Source organism: Cherax quadricarinatus, chromosome 65, assembly GCF_038502225.1.
Source record: "Cherax quadricarinatus isolate ZL_2023a chromosome 65, ASM3850222v1, whole genome shotgun sequence".
In the NCBI taxonomy this organism is placed as follows: domain Eukaryota; kingdom Metazoa; phylum Arthropoda; class Malacostraca; order Decapoda; family Parastacidae; genus Cherax; species Cherax quadricarinatus.
Window position 1 is genome coordinate 1,019,755 of NC_091356.1, and position 23,568 is coordinate 1,043,322.

Below are 23,568 nucleotides of genomic sequence, written 5' to 3' on the forward strand. Positions count from 1 at the left end.
TTATAATAATAAGGTAAAAGGACCCCAATGGAAATAAGTCACTCTGTCTGACTTTTTTGGGTTATCCTAGGTTGTCTACACATATGCTGCTATGTTTGATAATCTATGTAACTGTATTTGTGTATACCTGAATAAACTTACTTATTTACTTACTTACTTACTAGTATTTGACTGTCCGAAAAGCCTAGGCATACCTAGGCATACTAATGGCCTTCTTTATAATTATTATTATTATTATATTTTATAATATGTAAACCCCACATTGTAATCTTTACATAGAAATAAAGGATCTGAATCTGAGTTAGTTAGTTAGTTTAATATGTTTATTATGCACCCCATACCCATCCTGTGGGCGGTAGTCAAAAGATTACAGAGGTACATAATTGGTCCAGGGACTGGACTCCAAAGTTTTGATAGCTGAACAAGTTACAGAGGTAATGAACTCACAATTTACAAAGGTAATGAACTCCAGGTAGGTCTGGTCACAATCATGACAAGTTACAAAGGTATTTACAGATTACAGAGGTATGTAATGGGTCCAGGGACTGGGCCCCCAAAGTTTTGATAGCTGAACTAGGTACAAAGGTAATGAGCTCACAAGTTACAAAGGTAATGAATTCTGTAAAATGGCAGCAGCACCTTCAACATACCTGGGAAACTGGTCTCAGGACGGCATAAGCTCTGAAGGCCCTGTAAACCTTAAACAAAGGAAGAAAAAAGAAAAGTGGTCGTAAGTTCCTTACTTATAACTATTGAAGTTAGTTTTTTCCCTGGCTTCTCTACTTTTGAGTGCTCTGAATAGTACTTAATGTGGTAGATTAGGGTTTTAAGGTAGTTTTAAGACGGTAAAGTGATAATTTACTGTCAAATATGAGTAATATTAAAGTTTGGAGCTCTAATACAAACACTTTGTCCCATATAGAAATATTTAAATATTTTAACTCATTATTAAAGCTTATTGGGTGTGTTTCCTTACACATCAGGTGAAAGGAAACGCACCCAATGTGTCCCCCCGGCCGGTGATTGAACCAAGGACACTGCGAGGCGAGAGCGTTGCCAACCAGGCCACGGGACACTGGGGTACCTAGGTACTTATTGGTAGATAAACGGGGAGAGCAGGTGTAAAGGAATATTGTCAACATTTCAATTTATCCGGGACTAAACTCTAATCTCCAGTCCTTTACTTGTGAGTTGAGTTTGCTGGGAAAGTATGCAGTACCATAATCTGTAAGGATTTAATGTTAAGAATTAATCTAAGTCTGCTCGAAATGCCTAGCCAGGCTAGGCCCCCTCTGTAATTAGTATTTTATAACATGTAAACCACACATTATCCAAAACCTGTAAACCCCACACTGTAACCCTTATAGAGAATAAACTTGAATTATGATTTTAGGTTTTTGGGCTTTAGCATCCAGCAGGCCTGTGTTGTTTGTTAGATAGGAGGAAATGGAGAGAGAGTTTTTAATAGGCGTACTGTTGGAGTGTATCAGAGGTAACATTTATGAACGGATTCAGGAAAGCTAGGCTGGACAAGTTCTAGGGGTGGCAGAGGTAGTGCCAGCACTCCGAAGGATGGGTGTGGATGTTGTAATCAGAGGGCAATCTGAATGTGATGTCAGCACACTTCTGGCAGACAGCAGCTGAATGAATGATGGTGAATGTGTTTCCCAGTGTTAACCATTGCAAATCTTATCACCCCCCACAATGGATTAGTCTAGAGCTGAACTTATTATTTCAGAGGAGAGAAGTAGGGAATTTTCAGCTCAAATGCTTACTTGGCAGACTATGATACCCAACCTGATAGATGATGCCTGCACCTCTTCCAACATCATTGCTTTGCCTATATGTGTATTTCTTTACCCATTGCTCTTTTTAGACTTGATAAAAGCTTGATTTCTAGGTGAAATGTTATCCTCAATAAAATATTTGCACTGCTATAGTGTCTTTTTTTAGAAAAATATAATTTAATAAAAAAATGTTGTCAACCATTAAAAATATTTAGTGTACATTGGTTTTAAGAAATTATTACTTGTTTTTCAGGAGGACGTCCTGTAGTTCAGAATGTCTGACGTGGAAGGGTGAGATGATCGTAATTTGTTTATTCTCAGATACTTCTCGTAATTGCTTATAAGTTAACATAAACTGCTATGAATGATGTTTTTGTGATTTCTTGTTTATAATTTTAAGTCATTTGATTTGGGAAAGTTTATGCCCCTCTGAATTTATGGGGCATCAGTTTTGAACATGTACACTAAATTACGTATATATACACTGTATATATAGCTTCCTTCTAAATATCAGTAGTGAAAAGAGTAAATGCTTGAACAGGCCCAAAAACTATAAGAGCCATTCCTAAATAATTATGTCCTTATTACGTACGCTTAGGCATTGCTGTCTTGGTTTAAGGTTGCTGCTCACCATAACCCCCAAGTCCTTTTCGCAATCTGTATGGCTAAGTTCTACATCATTTAATTTATAAGTACTAGGGTTATGGGCACTCCCAAGCTTGAACCTTGCACTTATCTACATTGAACTGCATCTGCCACTTTTCTGACCAAGAATAGAGTTTGTTTAAGTCCTCCTGAAGTTCCATAACATCTACGTTTGAATCAATTATCCTACCTATCTTTGTGTCATCGGCGAATTTGCTCATATCACTAGTAATTCCCTCATCAAGATCATTGATATATATTATAAACAACAACGGTCCCTGTGGAACGCCACTTGTTACAGATCCCCACTCGGATTTAACCCCATTTATGGACACTCTCTCCTTCCTATCAGTGAGCCATGACTCGATCCACGAGAGCACTTTTCCCCCAATGCCATGGGCTGCCACTTTCTTTAACAGTCTATGGTGCGGAACTCTATGCCTTACTAAAATCTAAGTAAATAATATCAAATTCTTTATTGTGGTCAACAGCCTCAAAAGCTTTACTGAAGAAAGTAGTTGCCTCTCCATTGAGTACATTTCAAATGCTTATCGAGATGGCTTCTTATAATCTCAGCTATAATTGACTCTAGTAATTTGCCTACAATTGAGGTCAGGCTTATTGGGAGGTAATTTGACGGTAACGACTTGTCCCCTGTTTTAAAAATAGGAGTTACATTAGCCATCTTCCACATATCAGCTACACTGTTTGAAGAGATAAATTAAAAATATTAGTTAATGGTTCACAGAGTTCCATTTTGCATTCCTTAAGAACCCTTGAAAAAACCTATCAGGACCCGGCGACTTATTTTGCTTCAGTCTGTCTATCTTATCTCACTAGTGACTGTGATGTTACATAAATCTTCTTCTAGCCCACTGTAAAAATTAATTACTGGAATATTGTTAGTGTCTTCCTGTGTTGAGAGAAAATAATTATTTAAAATCAAGCACATTTCATTCTCATTGTCAGGTGCCCATAGTTATTTTTAAGGGGACCTATCTTATCTCTAACTTTTGTTCTATAGACCTGGAAAAAACTTTTTGGGTTAGTTTTAGAATCCCTAGCAACTTTAATTTCATAGTCCCTTTTAGCTTTTCTTATCCCCTTTTTAATGTCCCTCTTAATGTCAATATACTGATTCATAAGATGACCCTCACCTCTTTTGATACGCCTATAAATTCCTTTCTTATGCCCTAAGATATTTGAGCCTATTATTCATCCATTTTGGGTCATTTCTATTTGATCTAATTTCTTTATATGGGATATGAGCAGCATGTATAGTGTTCAGAAAACTGTCATATTGAACGTTTTGATAAGTGTTCTTTAAGCCCATCGTAATCTGCTAAGCGAAAATCTGGGACTGTGAGTTATCGCTACTATCGTACTTCCATTCAACTAAATGTAATTGATTTGTGGTCGCTAGCACCCAGTTCCTCTGAAATTTCTAAATTATTAACAAGGGATTCATTGTTTGCCATAACTAAGTCAAGCAGGTTATTTCCCCTTGTAGGTTCTGTCACAAACTGCTTCAAAAAACAATCCTGAAATACTTCTAAGAAGTCGTACGATTCTAAATTCCCAGTCAAGAAATTCCAATCAACATACTAAAGTTAAAGTCTCCTAGAATTACTACATTATCGTGCCTTGTGGCCTTAACAATTTCCTCCCATAGTAGTTAGGGGGACGGTATATCACTCCTAAAATCAGTTTTTCATGCCCCTCTGAAAATTCTATCCAAACAGACTCTGTATGTGTTACTTCAGACTTAATACCCGTTTTTATGCAACAGCCACCCCACCCCCCCTCCCAATACTTCTATATTCTTGGAACAATTAAAAACCCTGAATATGACAGTCCGCAGGCATGTCCCGACTTTTTGAATTAAACCACGTCTCAGTTAAGGCAAATACATCAATGTTACCTACACTAGCAACTAATCTCAACTCGTCCATCTTATTCCTAGCACTACGGCAATTAGCATAATAAACATTGAAAGCAGAGGATTAGTGTTACATTACAGTATTATATTGATACAAAGGTACATACAGTAAACCCTCTATCTAATAGACCTCACTTTGGAAACAATCGACAATGTTCATTGTTCACAGAATTGTCCATTATTGCTAGGATCATTTCAAAACAATCTCATCTCAATCCACCACAAGTGCCATTTCTGGCCACCTACTTTCCCTATTAATCTGTTAAATTTACTGTTCACTGTATTCAGATTGTGGATTGTTTTGATTGATTTTAAAATTTTTACTGTATAATTTACCACTACAGTACTTTACTTTTCAGAGATATTAGTGTTCCCATGGCAGTTGGTGGCCCCATGGACCTGAATACTGCAGTCCAGGAAGTGCTAAAGCAGGCTCTTATGGCTGATGGTCTTGCTCGTGGACTCCATGAAGCTGTGAAGGCTTTAGACAAGTAATAAAATATTAAAATTTGTGAAATTTTATATATTTTTAGGTTAGAGATTCACTTTCTACTCATCATGTCAGTACATTTAGAATTACTTGGCTGAATCTTGATGTTCAGTGATGTGGACTGTGTAAGGAAAAGAGAGAAATTATAATCTATACAAGCTCCCTCAGGACCTCTTTCTTAACCTTTTCACTGTCTCCAATGTAGATACACATTGTTGGGGTTAGTGTCCATCTTCAGATATGCTGTGAGCTGTAAATTTTGGCTTAGACATAAGAGAATGGGTCTGTGTGGTGAGTGTGCATACTATAAGAAAATTGTTAGTAATGCTGTGTACTGTGCTTCCCTTATTGATGCTATCTAACTGTCCCTAGTTTTAGTGTACCTTTTCCCTCACAAGTATTGTTTTTGTTATTTTTTTGCATTCCACAGTACAGACACTTATATTTGGCACTGTTTGGTGATTTTTTTCTCTACCTAGGGTTACACTCAGTGCTGATATGTGTATTTATTTTGCAGTTGCGCTCTAACCTTATCTAGAACTGTGCTCTGTGACTTAATTTTTCAAGGGCACTGCTTGAGCACCATTGTGCATTTCATTTCTTGATGCTGTTAAGTGACATCGTTTAGTGCTATTTTCACTATTACTGATGCTGTTGTTTGATAACTATACTTTTTTGTTTTATAGTTTACTATGTCTTTTTTTAGTTTGTATTTTTAAGACTGTTGTTTCACTTCCAGCTTTTATTTAATTTTTGTTTTACCTGCTACAGTCCTATTATTACATTATTATTATTATTATTATTATTCTTGAAGATACTTGTGTACCTCTTCCATGATACCCTGTACTGATATTACACGCCCAGTTCTTCAGTGTGTCTTGTAAATTTATGGAAAATATTCTGCAATTAAGCCTTGCTTTTGACTAGTGCTGATATTGCACTCCCCCCCCCTCTTTTTTTTTTTCTTTCTTTCCTTGATTAATTGTAGGACTTCCAGGATTACACTATTTTTTTTCCCCTGTTACCTGTACAAGTTTTATTTCTTTTTTGTTGTTGTTTCTAATGCTATTTGTTAGCTGTTTTGCATAAGTTACAAGCTGAGTGTTGTGACAACCACTGGCAACTTTAATTTTCCTGGATCTATTTGTATAACTGTGCTTGGGAAGTCACCTTCATGTCACTTGTGTTTTTCTCTTGTGTGAATTAGATATCACTGTTTTACTATGGATTGTGTTTTATTATTTTTTTTAGGATTGTGAATTTGTCAGTTTCATTTTTTAGAGACCTTGTTCTCTACTTGTAAGTACTATATGTACTTTTTTGAGTAAGAGGAATAGACTACTATTCTATTGGGTCTTGTGCAATCACTGATTGCCTACATTCTAGGTGTAGTATTTCCCCAGTTGCTTCTCAAATGTTTATTTTAGTTTATAAGTGTATATGTTACCCATCTGTTGGCAGCCTGTACAATAAGTGCTTCTTTTATTGCACTGTAACCAAATGCCTAGGACACTTGGTCACAATGCAACAAACCAAGTGCCCTAGGCACTTGGTTTGTGAATGTGTGTGTGTACTCCATCTATCTAGACCTGAGACTATGGGATGCTTCGATCAGGCTATTTGCCCCAAGCTCCCAGAAATATTGGTAATGATGAAATTGGTGGTTGAGCTCTTGGGACATGCAGACCTGTACGTTTTGCCAGTAGCATTATCCAATGACAGGCACTGGTGATGTTTTGTTACCCATCTGGAGACCTGATGTTACAGCTTGTTTCTGTAGGAATTTTTGAGGATGCCTCAGGTGTTGGCAGACACTCAAGACAGACCGAGGTTCTGGTCGACCTGTCCTTTAATGGCTGCTAATTCAAGTAGTTACTCTACAGGGGATAGCCTGTCGGAAAGAGGCTACTTGAATTCGTGATGCCTTTTCCTGTGATTGTCACACGTTGCCTGCAGGAGGACATCCTCTTTAGTGACTAGTAACTCATTTGAGTGTCAAATGTTGTGCTTCAATGTTTTAGGTGACCATGTAGTTGTTGAAGGTAACTTGCAGGCTTAAGAATGTGTTGTAGCACAATTTTTGAGCCCTGCCATACTTGATACTCTGTGTGACTATGTGCCACCTTGCATTGCTTTGTGATTGTCTGCTGTCCTACGTTGCTTTTGTGACTGTACCCATGCAGTGTTCCATGCGGCTGTATTGTTTGTCAGTATGTTCTCATTTCTAGATGACTAATGACCCTGAGACCAAAGAACGTTGTATCTGTTATCACAGACTTGGACGTAGCATCTTTGAGTGCCAGTGTTCCATCTGATGCTTACTCTGCTTATGCCACTTGTGTAATATATTTAGAATTTCTTTGTATATTAACAATTTTAAGTATCCTTTGAAAGATGAAACAATTTCTTGTATACTGTATATATCAATGTATGTAGCTATAAATAAGTACAACACAATTAGACTGTGGCCCCACATCTAGCCATAGCCCTTGTAATAACCATTGTTTAGTACCCTGCTCTTGCAGGCTTAATAATTTAGTTTTTCTGTGTAGTGCTGTATTTTAATTTTTCATATGGCAGTGTAAAGACATAAAGACAAGACTCAGTGTCTTGTCTTCCACAAACTCTGGATTTCGACAGATTGTAGTCGCCTTCTTTTCACTTTCCTTTTGTAAATATTTTCATCTAGAATTTGTCGAAAGATTTGCCAGTCAATTATCGAGTCATTTAGGATTGATTTATTGTTGATTATGTATCTGTGTTGAATACTTTTTGCATTACTTGACTGTGTGTCTGACTTGAATTGTTTAACTTGAGCTATATACTAGTTTTAAGTTGCAGCCCATGCTCCTTGTGTATTGATGATTAACATTGCTGCTGCTATGTGAGGTTGCCCAGCTGCAGTGGAGCTGAGCTGTTAGCAGTGTATAACCATTGGTCTGGCAGAATCTTACAGCTGGACATAGCATTCTTGCCCTTGTAGTTGAAATGCTGTGTTGATCCATATGTGGTAGGCTTGTATTCCCCAAGCTTACCTTGAGGCTTTGGCCTACTGGCAGCTCAATCAAATCTGGTACTATGATGAAGCAGACATGTGTGGCCCCAGCTCCTTTGTGTACACCTTTTTTTACAATAAACTGCAAGATTGGAAGATGTCTTTTACTCATTCCATTAGCTAGTGAACCCATGCCATTTCCGTCATTTTGTGGGCATAACATTGGCTGTTCTATATGCCCTTATATGAAACTTGCTCATTTATTCCAGAAGTTATTAGCATAACTCCTGAAGGTATTCAGTGGTCACACAGCACTAGTGGCACTAAATAGGTATACTTTACTAATGGTATTAATAATTATCAATAGCATGACATTAGTTGACATTTAAACACCGTTTAAAATGACTTTGATTTTTTTCTGTAACAGGCGCAAGGCTCTTCTGTGCTTGTTAGCAAATAACTGTGATGAGCCTGGTTACTCAAAACTTGTTGAGGCTCTCTGCCAGGAGCATCAGATCAAGCTCCTGAAAGTTGACTCAAATAAAATGTTGGGGGAATGGGCTGGTCTCTGCAAGATTGACCGTGAAGGGAAGGCTCGCAAGATTGTAGGCTGCTCTTGTCTTGTTGTTACTGTAAGTACTGGCTATTATTGCAAGGCTTTCTTTTATTGCCACCTATCCTCTACAGATTCCTCAATGTAATTTTTATTCTTATTTTAGATATTAGCAAAGGTAAAGGCTACAAATTTGTGCTACATGGTGCTGAAGAGTTAGATTATTGCAGCCAGTTCTCAGTCCTCATAGTATGATTTATGCAACTCGTAATGCTAGAAAATATGACTTTTATTACCCTTAATGTTAGAAAACATGATTTTTTATACCCTTAATATGTAAAAAAAAAAAAAAAAAAATAGTAGTAGGTTGGTAGACAGCAACCACCCAGGGAGGTACTACCGTCCTGCCAAGTGAGTGTAAAACGAAAGCCTGTAATTGTTTTACATGATGGTAGGATTGCTGGTGTCTTTTGTCTGTCTCATAAATATGCAAGATTACAGGTATGTCTTGCTACTTCTACTTACACTTAGGTCACACTACACATCCATGTACACGTTTATTTATACACACTCATCTGAGTTTTCTTTGATTTTATCTTAATAGTTCTTGGTCTTATTACTTTTCCTTTTATATCCATGGGGAAGTGGAATAAAAATCTTTCCTCCGTAAGCCATGCGTGTTGTAAAAGTCAACTAAAATGCCGGGAACAATGGGCTAGTAACCCCTTTTCCTGTAAAGATTACTAAAAAGAATAAGAAGAAGAAAATTGTCAAAGTGGGAAGTCTGAATATGCGTGGATGTTGTGCAAATGATAAGAAAGAGATGATTGTGGATGTTATGAATGAGAAGAAGCTGGATGTCCTGGCTTTAAGTGAAACAAAGCTGAAGGGGGTGGGAGAGTTTCAATGGAGAGGAACAAATTAGGTCAGGGGTTTCAAATAGAGTTAGAGCTAAAGGAGTAGCAATAATGTTGAAGCATAAGCTATGGCAGGAAAAGAGGGACTATAAATGTATTAATTCAAGGATTATGTGGAGCAAAATAAAGATTGGATGTGAAAAGTGGGTTATAATAAGCGTGTATGCACCTGGAGAAGAGAGAACTGTAGAGGAGAGAGAGAGATTTTGGGAAATGTTGAGTGAATGCGTGGGGAGTTTTGAATCAAGTGTGAGAGTAATGGTGGTTGGGGATTTCAATGCTAAGTGGGTAAAAATGTTATGGAGGGAGTAGTAGGGAAATTTGGGGTGCCAGGGGTAAATGTAAATGGGGAGCCTTTTATTGAGCTATGTGTAGAAAGAGATTTGGTAATAAGCAATACATTTTTTTTTTATTATTATCACACTGGCCGATTCCCACCAAGGCAGGGTGGCCCGAAAAAGAAGAACTTTCACCATCATTCACTCCATCACTGTTTTCCCAGAAGGGTGCTTTACACTACAGTTTTTAAACTGCAACATTAACACCCCTCCTTCAGAGTGCAGGCACTGTACTTCCCATCTCCAGGACTCAAGTCCGGCCTGCCGGTTTCCCTGAACCCCTTCATAAATGTTACTTTGCTCACACTCCAACAGCACGTCAAGTATTAAAAACCATTTGTCTCCATTCACTCTTATCAAACACGCTCACGCATGCCTGCTGGAAGTCCAAGCCCCTCGCACACAAAACCTCCTTTACCCCCTCCCTCCAACCTTTCCTAGGCCGACTCCTACCCCGCCTTCCTTCCACTACAGACTGATACACTCTTGAAGTCACTCTGTTTCGCTCCATTCTCTCTACGTGTCCGAACCACCTGAACAACCCTTCCTCAGCCCTCTGGACAACAGTTTTGGTAATCCCGCACCTCCTCCTAAATTCCAAACTACGAATTCTCTGCATTATATTCACACCACACATTGCCCTCAGACATTGCCCTCAGACATGACATCTCCACAGACTCCTAAGTGCACCACTCACCCTTTTCCCCTCATCAATTCTATGATTCACCTCATCTTTCATAGACCCATCTGCTGACACGTCCACTCCCAAATATCTGAATACATTCACCTCCTCCATACTCTCTCCCTCCAATCTGATATCCAATCTTTCATCACCTAAACTTTTTGTTATCCTCATAACCTTACTCTTTCCTGTATTCACTTTTAATTTTCTTCTTTTGCACACCCTACCAAATTCATCCACCAATCTCTGCAACTTCTCTTCAGAATCTCCCAAGAACACAGTTTCATCAGCAAAGAGCAACTGTGACAACTCCCACTTTGTGTGATTCTTTATCTTTTAACTCCACGCCTCTTGCCAAGACCCTCACATTTATTTCTCTTACAACCCCATCTATAAATATATTAAACAACCACGGTGACATCACACATCCTTGTCTAATACCTACTTTTACTGGGAAATAATTTCCCTCTTTCCTACATACTCTAACTTGAGCCTCACTATCCTCATAAAAACTCTTCCCTGCTTTCAGTAACCTACCTCCTACACCATACACCTGCAACATCTGCCACATTGCCCCCCTATCCACCCTGTCATATGCCTTTTCCAAATCCATAAATGCCACAAAGACCTCTTTAGCCTTATCTAAATACTGTTCACTTATATGTTTCACTGTAAACACCTGGTCCACACATCCCCTACCTTTCCTAAAGCCTCCTTGTTCATCTGCTATCCTATTCTCCGTCTTACTCTTAATTCTTTCAATAATAACTCTATCATACACTTTACCAGGTATACTCAACAGACTTATCCCCCTATAATTTTTGCACTCTCTTTTGTCCCCTTTGCCTTTATACAAAGGAACTATGCATGCTCTCTGCCAATCCCTAGGTACCTTACCCTCTTCCATACATTTATTAAATAATTGCACCAACCACTCCAAAACTGTATCCCCACCTGCTTTTAACATTTCTATCTTTATCTCATCAATCCCAGCTGCCTTACCCCCTTTCATTTTACCTACTGCCTCACTAACTTCCCCCACACTCACAACTGGCTCTTCCTCACTCCTACAAGATGTTATTCCTCCTTGCCCTATACACAAAATCACAGCTTCCCTATCTTCAACATTTAACAATTCCTCAAAATATTCCCTCCATCTTCCCAATACCTCTAACTCTCCATTTAATAACTCTCCTCTCCTATTTTCAACTGACAAATCCATTTGTTCTCTAGGCTTCCTTAACTTGTTAATCTCACTCCAGAACTTTTTCTTATTTTCAACAAAATTTGTTGATAACATCTCACCCACTCTCTCATTTGCTCTTTTTACATTGCTTCACCACTCTCTTAACCTCTCTCTTTTTCTCCATATACTCTTCCCTCCTTGCATCACTTCTACTTTGTAAAAACTTCTCATATGCTAACTTTTTCTCCCTTACTACTCTCTTTACATCATCATTCCACCAATTGCTCCTCTTCCCTCCCACACCCACCTTCCTGTAACCACAAACTTCTGCTGAACACTCTAACACTACATTTTTAAACCTACCCCATACCTCTTCGACCCCATTGCCTATGCTCTCATTAGCCCATCTATCCTCCAATAGCTGTTTATATCTTACCCTAACTGCATCCTCTTTTAGTTTATAAACCTTCACCTCTCTCTTCCCTGATGCTTCTATTCTCCTTGTATCCCATCTACCTTTTACTCTGTGTAGCTACAACTAGAAAGTGATCTGATATATCTGTGGCCCCTCTATAAACATGTACATCCTGAAGTCTACTCAACAGTCTTTTATCTACCAATACATAATCCAACAAACTACTCTCATTTCACCTTACATCATATCTTGTATACTTATTTATCCTCTTTTTCTTAAAATATGTATTACCTATAACTAAACCCCTTTCTATACAAAGTTCAATCAAAGGGCTCCCATTATCATTTACACCTGGCACCCCAAACTTACCTACCACACCCTCTAAAAGTTTCTCCTACTTTAGCATTCAGGTCCCCTACCACTATTATTCTCTCACTTGGTTCAAAGGCTCCTATACATTCACTTAACATCTCCCAAAATCTCTCTCTCTCCTCTACATTCCTCTCTTATCCAGGTGCATACACGCTTATTATGACTCACTTTTCGCATCCAACCTTTACTTAAATCCACATAATTCTTGAATTTACACATTCATATTCTCTTTTCTCCTTCCACAACTGATCCTTCAACATTACTGCTACCTCTTCCTTTGCTCTAACTCTCTCAGATACTCCAGATTTAATCCCATTTATTTTCCCCCACCGAAATTCCCCTACCCCCTTCAGCTTTGTTTCGCTTAGGGCCAGGACATCCAACTTCTTTTCATTCATAACATCAGCAATCATGTGTTCCTTATCATCCGCACTACATCCACGCACATTCAAGCATCCCAGTTTTATAAAGTTTTTCTTCTCTTTTTTAGTAAATGTCTACAGGAGAAGGGGTTACTAGCCCATTGCTCCCGGCATTTTAGTCGCCTCATACGACATGCATGCCTTACAGAGGAAAGATTCTTTTCCACTTCACCATGGACAATAGAAGAAATAAGAACAAGAGCTATTTAGAAAAAGGAGAAAAACCTAGATGTATGTATATATATACGTATGCATGTGCGTGTCTGTGAAGTGTGACCAAAGTGTAAGTTGGAGTAGCAAGATATCCCTGTTATCTAGTGTGTTTATGAGACAGAAAAAGAAACCAGCAATCCTACCATCATGCAAAACAGTTACAGGTTTCTGTTTCACAGTCATCTGGCAGGACGGTAGTACTTCCCTGGGTGGTTGCTGCCTACCAACCTACTACCTACAAATACATATTTTATGAAAAAGAGGATAAATAAATGTACAAGGTATGATGTAGCACGTAATGAAAGTAGTTTATTAGATTATGTATTGTGGATAAAAGGTTGATGGGTAGGCTCCAGGATGTACATGTTTATAGAGGGGCAACTGATATATCGGATCATTATTTAGTTGTAGCTACAGTTAGAGTAAGAGGTAGATGGGAAAAGAGGAAGGTGGCAACAACAAGTAAGAGGGAGGTGAAAGTGTATAAACTAAGGGAGGAGGAAGTTTGGGTGAGATATAAGCGACTATTGGCAGAAAGGTGGGCTAGTGCAAAGATGAGTAGTGGGGGGGTTGAAGAGGGTTGGAATAGTTTTAAAAAGGCAGTATTAGAATGTGGGGCAGAAGTCTGTGGTTATAGGAGGGTGGGGGCAGGAGGAAAGAGGAGTGATTGGTGGAATGATGAAGTAAAGGGTGTGATAAAAGAGAAAAGGGTAGCTTATGAGAGGTTTTTACAAAGCAGAAGTGTTATAAGAAGAGCAGAGTATATGGAGAGTAAAAGAAAGGTGAAGAGATTGGTGAGAGAGTGCAAAAGGAGAGCAGATGATAGAGTGGGAGAGGCACTGTCAAGAAATTTTAATGAAAATAAGAAAAAATTTTGGAGTGAGTTAAACAAGTTTAGAAAGCCTAGGGAAAGTATGGATTTGTCAGTTAAAAACAGAGTAGGGGAGTTAGTAGATGGGGAGATGGAGGTATTAGGTAGATGGCGAGAATATTTTGAGGAACTTTTAAATGTTAAGGAAGAAAGAGAGGCGGTAATTTCATGCACTGGTCAGGGAGGTATACCATCTTTTAGGAGTGAAGAAGAGCAGAATGTAAGTGTGGGGGAGGTACGCGAGGCATTACGTAGAATGAAAGGAGGTAAAGCAGCTGGAACTGATTAGTTATAGATGATTCCATTCATCTATAACTACTAACAGACCAGGTTTATATATATTTATATATATATATATATATATATATATATATATATATATATATATATATATATATATATATATATATATATATATATATATATATATATATATATATATTTATTTATTTATTTATTTATTTTCAGCAAGTCGGCCATCTCCCACCGAGGCAGGATGACCCAAAAAAAAAAGAAAATCCCCAAAAAGAAAATGCTTTCATCATCATTCAACACTTTCACCACACTCACACATTATCACTGTTTTTGCAGAGGTGCTCAGAATACAACAGTTTAGAAGCATATACGTATAAAGATACACAACATATCCCTCCAAACTGCCAATATCCCAAAACCCCTCCTTTAAAGTGCAGGCATTGTACTTCCCATTTCCAGGACTCAAGTCCGACTATATGAAAATAACCGGTTTCCCTGAATCCCTCACTAAATATTACCCTGCTCACACTCCAACAGATCGTCAGGTCCCAAGTACCATTTGTCTCCGTTCACTCCTATCTAACATGCTCACGCATGCTTGCTGGAAGTCCAAGCCCCTCGCCCACAAAACCTCCTTTACCCCCTCGCTCCAACCTTTCGAGGACAACCCCTATAGATTTATGTGCTTTCCATGTCATTCTACTTTGATCCATTCTCTCTAAATGACCAAACCACCTCAACAACCCCTCTTTTGCCCTCTGACTAATACTTTTATTAACTCCACACCTTTTCCTAATTTCTATACTCCGAATTTTCTGCATAATATTTACACCACACATTGCCCTTAGACAGGACATCTACACTGCCTCCAACCGTCTCCTCGCTGCTGCATTTACCACCCAAGCTTCACACCCATATAAGAGTGTTGGTACTAATATACTTTCATACATTACCTTCTTTGCCTCCATAGATAACGATTTTTGACTCCACATATACCTCAACGCACCACTCACCTTTTTTCCCTCATCAATTCTATGATTAACCTCATCCTTCATAAATCCATCCGCCGACACGTCAACTCTCAAGTATCTCCCATAAGCACAGTATCATCAGCAAAAAGTAACTGTGTCAATTCCCATTTTGAATTTGATTCCCCATAATTTAATCCCACCCCTCTCCCGTACACCCTAGCATTTACTTCTTTTACAACCCCATCTATAAATATATTAAACAACCATGGTGACATTACACATCTCTGTTTAAGACCTACTTTTACCGGAAAGTAGTCTCCCTCTCTTCTACACACCCTAACCTGAGCCTTACTATACTCATAAAAACTCTTTACAGCATTTAGTAACTTACCACCTATTCCATATACTTGCAACATCTGCCACATTGCTCCTCTATCCACTCTATCATATGCCTTTTCTAAATCCATAAATGCAATAAAAACTTCCCTACCTTTATCTAAATACTGTTCACATATATGCTTCAATGTAAACACTTGATCTACACATCCCCTACCCACTCTGAAACCTCCTTGCTCATCCGCAATCCTACATTCTGTCTTACCTCTAATTCTTTCAATTATAACCCTATCATACACTTTTCCTGGTATACTCAGTAAACTTATTCCTCTATAATTTTTACAATCTCTCTTGTCCCCTTTCCCTTTATATAACGGGACTATACATGCTCTCTGCCAATCCCTAGGTACCTTCCTCTCTCTCATACATTTATTAAGTAAAAGTACCAACCACTCTAACACTGTATCTCCCCCTGCTTTTAACATTTCTGTCATGATCCCATCAGTTCTAGCTGCTTTACCCCCTTTCATTCTACGTAATGCCTCACGTACCTCCCCCACGCTTACATTCTGCTCTTCTTCCCTCCTAAAAGATAGTATACCTCCCTGGCCAGTGCATGAAATTACCGCCTCCCTTTCTTCCTTAACATTTAAAAGTTGCTCAAAATATTCTCGCCATCTACCTAATACCTCCCTCTCCCCATCTACTAATTCCCCTACTCTGTTTTTAACTGACAAATCCATACTTTCCCTAGGCTTTCTTAACTTGTTTAACACCAAAATTTTTTCTTATTTTCATTAAAATTTCTTGACAGTGCCTCTCCCACTCTATGATCTGCTCTCCTTTTGCACTCTCTCACCACTCTCTTCACCATTCCTTTACTCTCCATATACTCTGCTCTTCTTATAACACTTCTGCTTTGTAAAAACCTCTCATAAGCTAACTTTTTCTCTTTTATCACACCCTTTACTTCATCATTCCACCAATCACTCCTCTTACCTCCTGCCCCCACCCTCCTATAACCACAAACTTCTGCCCCACATTCTAATACTGCATTTTTAAAACTATTCCAACCCTCTTCAACCCCCCACTACTCATCTTTGCACTAGCCCACGTTTCTGCCAATAGTCACTTATATCTCACCCGAACTTCCTCCTCCCTTAGTTTATACACTTTCACCTCCCTCTTACTTGTTGTTGCCACCTTCCTCTTTCCCCATCTACCTCTTACTCTAACTGTAGCTACAACTAAATAATGATCTGATATATCAGTTGCCCCTCTATAAACATGTACATCCTGGAGCCTACCCATCAACCTTTTATCCACCAATACATAATCTAACAAACTACTTTCATTATGTGCTTCATCATACCTTGTATATTTATTTATCCTCTTTTTCATAAAATATGTATTACCTATTACCAAATCTCTTTCCACACATAGCTCAATTAAAGGCTCCCCATTTACATTTACCCCTGGCACCCCAAATTTACCTACTACTCCCTCCATAACATTTTTACCCACTTTAGCATTGAAATCCCCAACCACTATTACTCTCACACTTGATTCAAAACTCCCCACGCATTCCCTCAACATTTCCCAAAATCTCTCTCTCTCCTCTACATTTCTCTCTTCTCCAGGTGCATACACGCTAACTATAACCCACTTTTCACATCCAATCTTTATTTTACTCCACATAATCCTTGAATTAATACATTTATAGTCCCTCTTTTCCTGCCCTAGCTTATCCTTCAACATTATTGCTACTCCTTTAGCTCTAACTCTATTTGAAACCCCTGACCTAATTTGTTCCTCTCCATTGAAACTCTCCCACCCCCTTCAGCTTTGTTTCACTTAAAGCCAGGACATCCAGCTTCTTCTCATTCATAACATCCACAATCATCTCTTTCTTATCATTTGCACAACATCCACGCACATTCAGACTTCCCACTTTGACAATTTTCTACTTCTTATTCTTTTTAGTAATCTTTACAGGAAAAGGGGTTACTAGCCCATTGTTCCCAGCATTTTGGTTGACTTTTACAACACGCATGGCTTACGGAGGAAAGATTCTTATTCCACTTCCCCATGGATATAAAAGGAAAAGTAATAAGACCAAGAACTATTAAGATAAAATCAAAGAAAACTCAGATGAGTGTGTATAAATAAATGTGTACATGCATGTGTAGTGTGTAGATCTAGCTCTCACCCAACCATTCTCACTCGTGCATCTGTCCAGACTGTTTAGTTTGTTAAACTTATCTACACTTATCCTGCCACAACAGAGCTTTCCTATGATCTAATTTGTATCCATTATTTCGAGCATTGGTCAGTAAGTGTATTGCAGTGCTCCTTAATTCTTATTAGATTAAAATACTACCTTTGTTTTTGCCTGGATCAAGCTGTACTCTTCACTGACTTTGATATAGGGGCTCCAGCACATAGCTCAATTGGTTTTACACTATTTTAGCTTTTCCTGTATAGTATTTGCTAGGTTGAACTTAGGAGACTGTTTCTTTTTGCACAGAGCATATACTAGAGGTATATTCTAGAGCTATACTCTAGTATATACAGTACATAAAAATGAACCATTTTTTTGTTTTAGGACTATGGTAAAGAAACCCAGGCTCATGATGTTGTCACTGAGTATTTCAAGAGCAAAGGACAGTGAAATTGTTTGTGTAAGTATTTTTGCATATAAATTCACTCAGGTTTAATTACATATGGTGATGAAATAATCTGCAGAAATCCCCATGTTGTTTAATTAAGCTGATTTAATGACTGAACTTTTGCTTATTGATTTTGTTTAAATGGACAGTATTTTGTCATTTTAATCTCAGTCTTGTTTCCTCAGGTATCCAGAGACAAAAACCCAAAAGTTGAACTAGTTCAATAGCATATCAGAGCTGCTTGATCCTGCTTTGCATTTTAATGGCTCCACATGTCAGCGCTGTATGACCCTTGTGGGTTTAGTGCTTAGTTTTAATTATAATAATAATAATAATAATGGTTCTACATTTTCATACTGAAGTAAAAAAAAATAATAAATAATAAATTTAAAATTATTTGTTTTCACTGCTGTTCACTTTGTGGTTCAAATTATCACTTATACAAGGGTACATGAACATGATACAGCTAATGCAAATATCATAAATGGAAGTCAGTATCCATTTCCTAAGTTAAAGGAATTAGTATAGAGTAGTGATTAGAAGGTAATGCAAATGCAGTAAACCATCCATACAACAGACCTTGATATAACAGACTAGAAATATGGAACAAAATCCGCTGGGTCAGTTGATTTACAAACGGTAGACGTCAGTTGCTTACAGAATTGTCAATTATTGTTAGAATTACAGCAAAACAGTCTCTGCTCTGTCTGCGATTGCCATTACTGGCCACCTACTTTCCCCAATTAATCCATTACATGCAAGATTTCAGGTACATCTTGCTGCTGCTTCTTACACTTAGGTCACACTACACATACACGTACAAGCATATATATACACACCCCTCTGAGTTTTCTTCCATTTTCTTTCTAGTTCTTGTTCTTGTTTATTTCCTCTTATCTCCGTGGGGAAGTGGAACAGAAGACTTCCTCCACAAACCATGTGTGTTGTAACAGGCGACTAAAATGCCGGGAGCAAGGAGCTAGTAACCCCTTCTGCTGCATCCCACCCTGCCTTGGTGGAATATGGCCAGTTTGTTGAAAAAAAAAAAATGGTTTCCTTTATTGTTTTATAGTATGAGTAATATTTTTCCTAGGCAGTAGGTTGGTAGACAGCAACCGCCCAGGGAGGTACTACCATCCTACCAAGTGAGTGTAAAACGAAAGCCTGTAATTGTTGCACATGATGGTAGGATTGCTGGTGTGTCTTTTTGTCTCGTAAACATGCAAGAGTTCAGGTGCATCTTGCTACTTCTACTTACGTCACACTACACATGCATGTACAAGCATGCATGCATATATATATAATATATAATATATATATATATATCTTTCTTTCTTTCAACACACCAGCCGTATCCCACCGAGGCGGGGTGGCCCAAAAGGAAAAACAAAAGTTTCTCCTTTCACATTTAGTAATATATACAGGAGAAGGGGTTACTAGCCCCTTGCTCCTGGCATTTTAGTCGCCTCTTACAACACGCATAGCTTACGGAGGAAGAATTCTGTTCCACTTCCCCATGGAGATAAGAGGAAATAAACAAGAACAAGAGCTAGTAAGAAAATAGAAGAAAACCCAGAGGGGTGTGTATACATATGCTTGTACATATATGTGTAGTGTGACCTAAGTGTAAGCAGAAGTAGCAAGACGTACCTGAAACCTTGCATGTTTATGAGACAGAAAAAACACCAGCAATCCTACCATCGTGTAAAACAATTACAGGCTTACGTTTTACACTCACTTGGCAGGACGGTAGTACCTCCCTGGGTGGTTGCTGTCTACCAACCTACTACCTAGGATATATATATATATATATATATATATATATATATTTTTTTTTTTTTTTTCAACAAGTCGGCCGTCTCCCACCGAGGCAGGGTGACCCAAAAAAGAAAGAAAATCCCCAAAAAGAAAATACTTTCATCATCATTCAACACTTTCACCACACTCGCACATTATCACTGCTTTTGCAGAGGTGCTCAGAATACAACAGTCTAGAAGCATACACATATAAAGATACACAACATATCCCTCCAAACTGCCAATATCCCAAACCCCTCCTTTAAAGTGCAGGCATTGTACTTCCCATTTCCAGGACTCAAGTCCGACTATATGAAAATAACCGGTTTCCCTGAATCCCTTCACTAAATATTACCCTGCTCACACTCCAACAGATCGTCAGGTCCCAAGTACCATTCGTCTCCATTCACTCCTATCTAACACGCTCACGCACGCTTGCTGGAAGTCCAAGCCCCTTGCCCACAAAACCTCCTTTATCCCCTCTCTCCAACCCTTTCAAGGACGACCCCTACCTCGCCTTCCTTCCCCTATAGATTTATATGCTTTCCATGTCATTCTACTTTGATCCATTCTCTCTAAATGACCAAACCACCTCAACCCCTCTTCTGCCCTCTGACTAATGCTTTTATTAACTCCAGACCTTTTCCTAATTTCCACACTCCAAATTTTTTGCATAATATTTACACGACACATTGCCCTTAGACAGAACATCTCCACTGCCTCCAACCATCTCCTCGCTGCTGCATTTACCACCCAAGCTTCACACCCATATAAGAGTGTTGGTACTACTATACTTTCATACATTCCCTTCTTTGCCTCCATAGATAACGTTTTTTGACTCCACATATACCTCAACGCACCACTCACTTTTTTTCCCTCATCAATTCTATGATTAACCTCATCCTTCATAAATCCATCCGCCGACACGCCAACTCCCAAGTATCTGAAAACATTCACTTCTTCCATACTCCTCCTCCCCCAATTTATATCCAATTTTTCTTTATCTAAATCATTTGATACCCTCATCACCTTACTCTTTTCTATGTTCACTTTCAACTTTCTACCTTTACACACATTCCCAAACTCATCCACTAACCTTTGCAATTTTTCTTTAGAATCTCCCATAAGCACAGTATCATCAGCAAAAAGTAACTGTGTTAATTCCCATTTTGAATTTGATTCCCAATAATTTAATCCCACCCCTCTCCTGAACACCCTAGCATTTACTTCTTTTACAACCCCATCTATAAATATATTAAACAACCATGGTGACATTACACATCCCTGTCTAAGACCTACTTTTACCGGGAAGTAGTCTCCCTCTCTTCTACACACCCTAACCTCAGCCTCACTATTTATTATTATTTATTATCACACTGGCCGATTCCCACCAAGGCAGGGTGGCCCGAAAAAGAAAAAGTTTCACCATCATTCACTCCATCACTGTCTTGCCAGAAGGGTGCTTTACACTAGTTTAAACTGCAACATTAACACCCCTCCTTCAGAGTGCAGGCACTGTACTTCCCATCTCCAGGACTCGAGTCCAGCCTGCCGGTTTCCCTGAACCCCTTCATAAATGTTACTTTGCTCACACTCCAACAGCACGTCAAGTATTAAAAACCATTTGTCTCCGTTCACTCCTATCAAACACGCCCACGCATGCCTGCTGGAAGTCCAAGCCCCTCGCACACAAAACCTCCTTTACCCCCTCCCGCCAACCTTTCCTAGGCCGACCCCTACCCTGCCTTCCTTCCACTACAGACTGATGCACTCTTGAAGTCACTCTGTTTCGCTCCATTCTCTCTACATGTCCGAACCACCTCAACAACCCTTCCTCAGCCCTCTGGACAACAGTTTTGGTAATCCCGCACCTCCTCCTAACTTCCAAACTACGAATTCTCTGCATTTTATTCACACCACACATTGCCCTCAGACATGACATCTCCACTGCCTCCAGCCTTCTCCTCGCTGCAACATTCATCACCCATGCTTCACACCCATATAAGAGCATTGGTAAAACTATACTCTCATACATTCCCCTCTTTGCCTCCAAGGACAAAGTTCTTTGTCTCCACAGACTCCTAAGTGCACCACTCACCCTTTTCCCCTCATCAATTCTATGATTCACCTCATCTTTCATAGACCCATCCGCTGACACGTCCACTCCCAAATATCTGAATACATTCACCTCCTCCATACTCTCTCCCTCCAATCTGATATCCAATCTTTCATCACCTAATCTTTTTGTTATCCTCATAACCTTACTCTTTCCTGTATTCACTTTTAATTTTCTTCTTTTGCACACCCTACCAAATTCATCCACCAATCTCTGCAACTTCTCTTCAGAATCTCCCAAGAGCACAGTTTCATCAGCAAAGAGCAACTGTGACAACTCCCACTTTGTGTGATTCTTTATCTTTTAACTCCACGCCTCTTGCCAAGACCCTCGAATTTACTTCTCTTACAACCCCATCTATAAATATATTAAACAACCACGATGACATCACACATCCTTGTCTAAGGCCTATTTTTACTGGGAAATAATTTCCCTCTTTCCTACATACTCTAACTTGAGCCTCACTATCCTCATAAAAACTCTTCCCTGCTTTCAGTAACCTACCTCCTACACCATACACCTGCAACATCTGCCACATTGCCCCCCTATCCACCCTGTCATACGCCTTTTCCAAATCCATAAATGCCACAAAAACCTCTTTAGCCTTATCTAAATATTGTTCACTTATATGTTTCACTGTAAACACCTGGTCCACACACCCCCTACCTTTCCTAAAGCCCCTTGTTCATCTGCTATCCTATTCTCAGTCTTACTCTTAATTCTTTCAATAATAACACTATCCTCATAAAAACTCTTTACAGCATTTAGTAACTTACCACCTATTCCATATACTTGCAACATCTGCCACATTGCTCCCCTATCCACTCTATCATATGCCTTTTCTAAATCCATAAATGCAATAAAAACTTCCCTACCTTTATCTAAATACTGTTCACATATATGCTTCAATGTAAACACTTGATCTACACATCCCCTACCCACTCTGAAACCTCCTTGCTCATCCGCAATCCTACATTCTGTCTTACCTCTAATTCTTTCAATTATAACCCTACCATACACTTTTCCTGGTATACTCAATAAACTTATTCCTCTATAATTTTTACAATCTCTTTTGTCCCCTTTCCCTTTATATAAAGGGACTATACATGCTCTCCGCCAATCCCTAGGTACCTTCCCCTCTTTCATACATTTATTAAACAAAAGTACCAACCACTCCAACACTATATCCCCCCCTACTTTTAACATTTCTGTCATGATCCCATCAGTTCCAGCTGCTTTACCCCCTTTCATTTTACGTAATGCCTCGCGTACCTCCCCCACACTTAAATTCTTCTCTTCTTCACTCCTAAAAGATGGTGTATCTCCCTGACCAGTGCATGAAATTACCGCCTCCCTTTCTTCCTCAACATTTAAAAGTTCCTCAAAATATTCTCGCCATCTACCTAATACCTCCCTCTCCCCATCTACTAACTCCCCTACTCTGTTTTTAACTGACAAATCCATACTTTCCCTAGGCTTTCTTAACTTGTTTAACTCACTCCAAAATTTTTTCTTATTTTCATTAAAATTTCTTGACAGTGCCTCTCCCACTCTATCATCTGCTCTCCTTTTGCACTCTCTCACCACTCTCTTCACCTT

The 23,568-nt window shown here is 38.9% G+C and overlaps 1 protein-coding gene across 7 annotated transcripts; it reads left to right on the forward strand.

Annotated features, from left to right (window-relative positions):
* Positions 1-337: 337 nt before the first annotated feature.
* Positions 338-18,449, forward strand: LOC128700561 (small ribosomal subunit protein eS12). 7 transcript variants are annotated; one of them, XM_070098842.1, is made up of 6 exons: positions 338-434; positions 2,041-2,078; positions 4,731-4,862; positions 8,284-8,488; positions 17,993-18,068; positions 18,242-18,449. In XM_070098842.1, exons 2-5 carry the CDS (start codon positions 2,062-2,064, stop codon positions 18,056-18,058), a joined length of 420 nt encoding a protein of 139 aa, XP_069954943.1. In that variant the 5' UTR covers positions 338-434; positions 2,041-2,061; the 3' UTR covers positions 18,059-18,068; positions 18,242-18,449. The 7 variants fall into 7 exon arrangements, with proteins under 7 accessions (XP_069954943.1, XP_069954944.1, XP_069954942.1 ...); XM_070098843.1 differs by having other exon boundaries at positions 363-458; XM_070098841.1 differs by lacking the exon at positions 338-434 and adding an exon at positions 611-730 and having other exon boundaries at positions 18,228-18,449.
* The last annotated feature ends 5,119 nt before the right edge of the window (positions 18,450-23,568 follow it).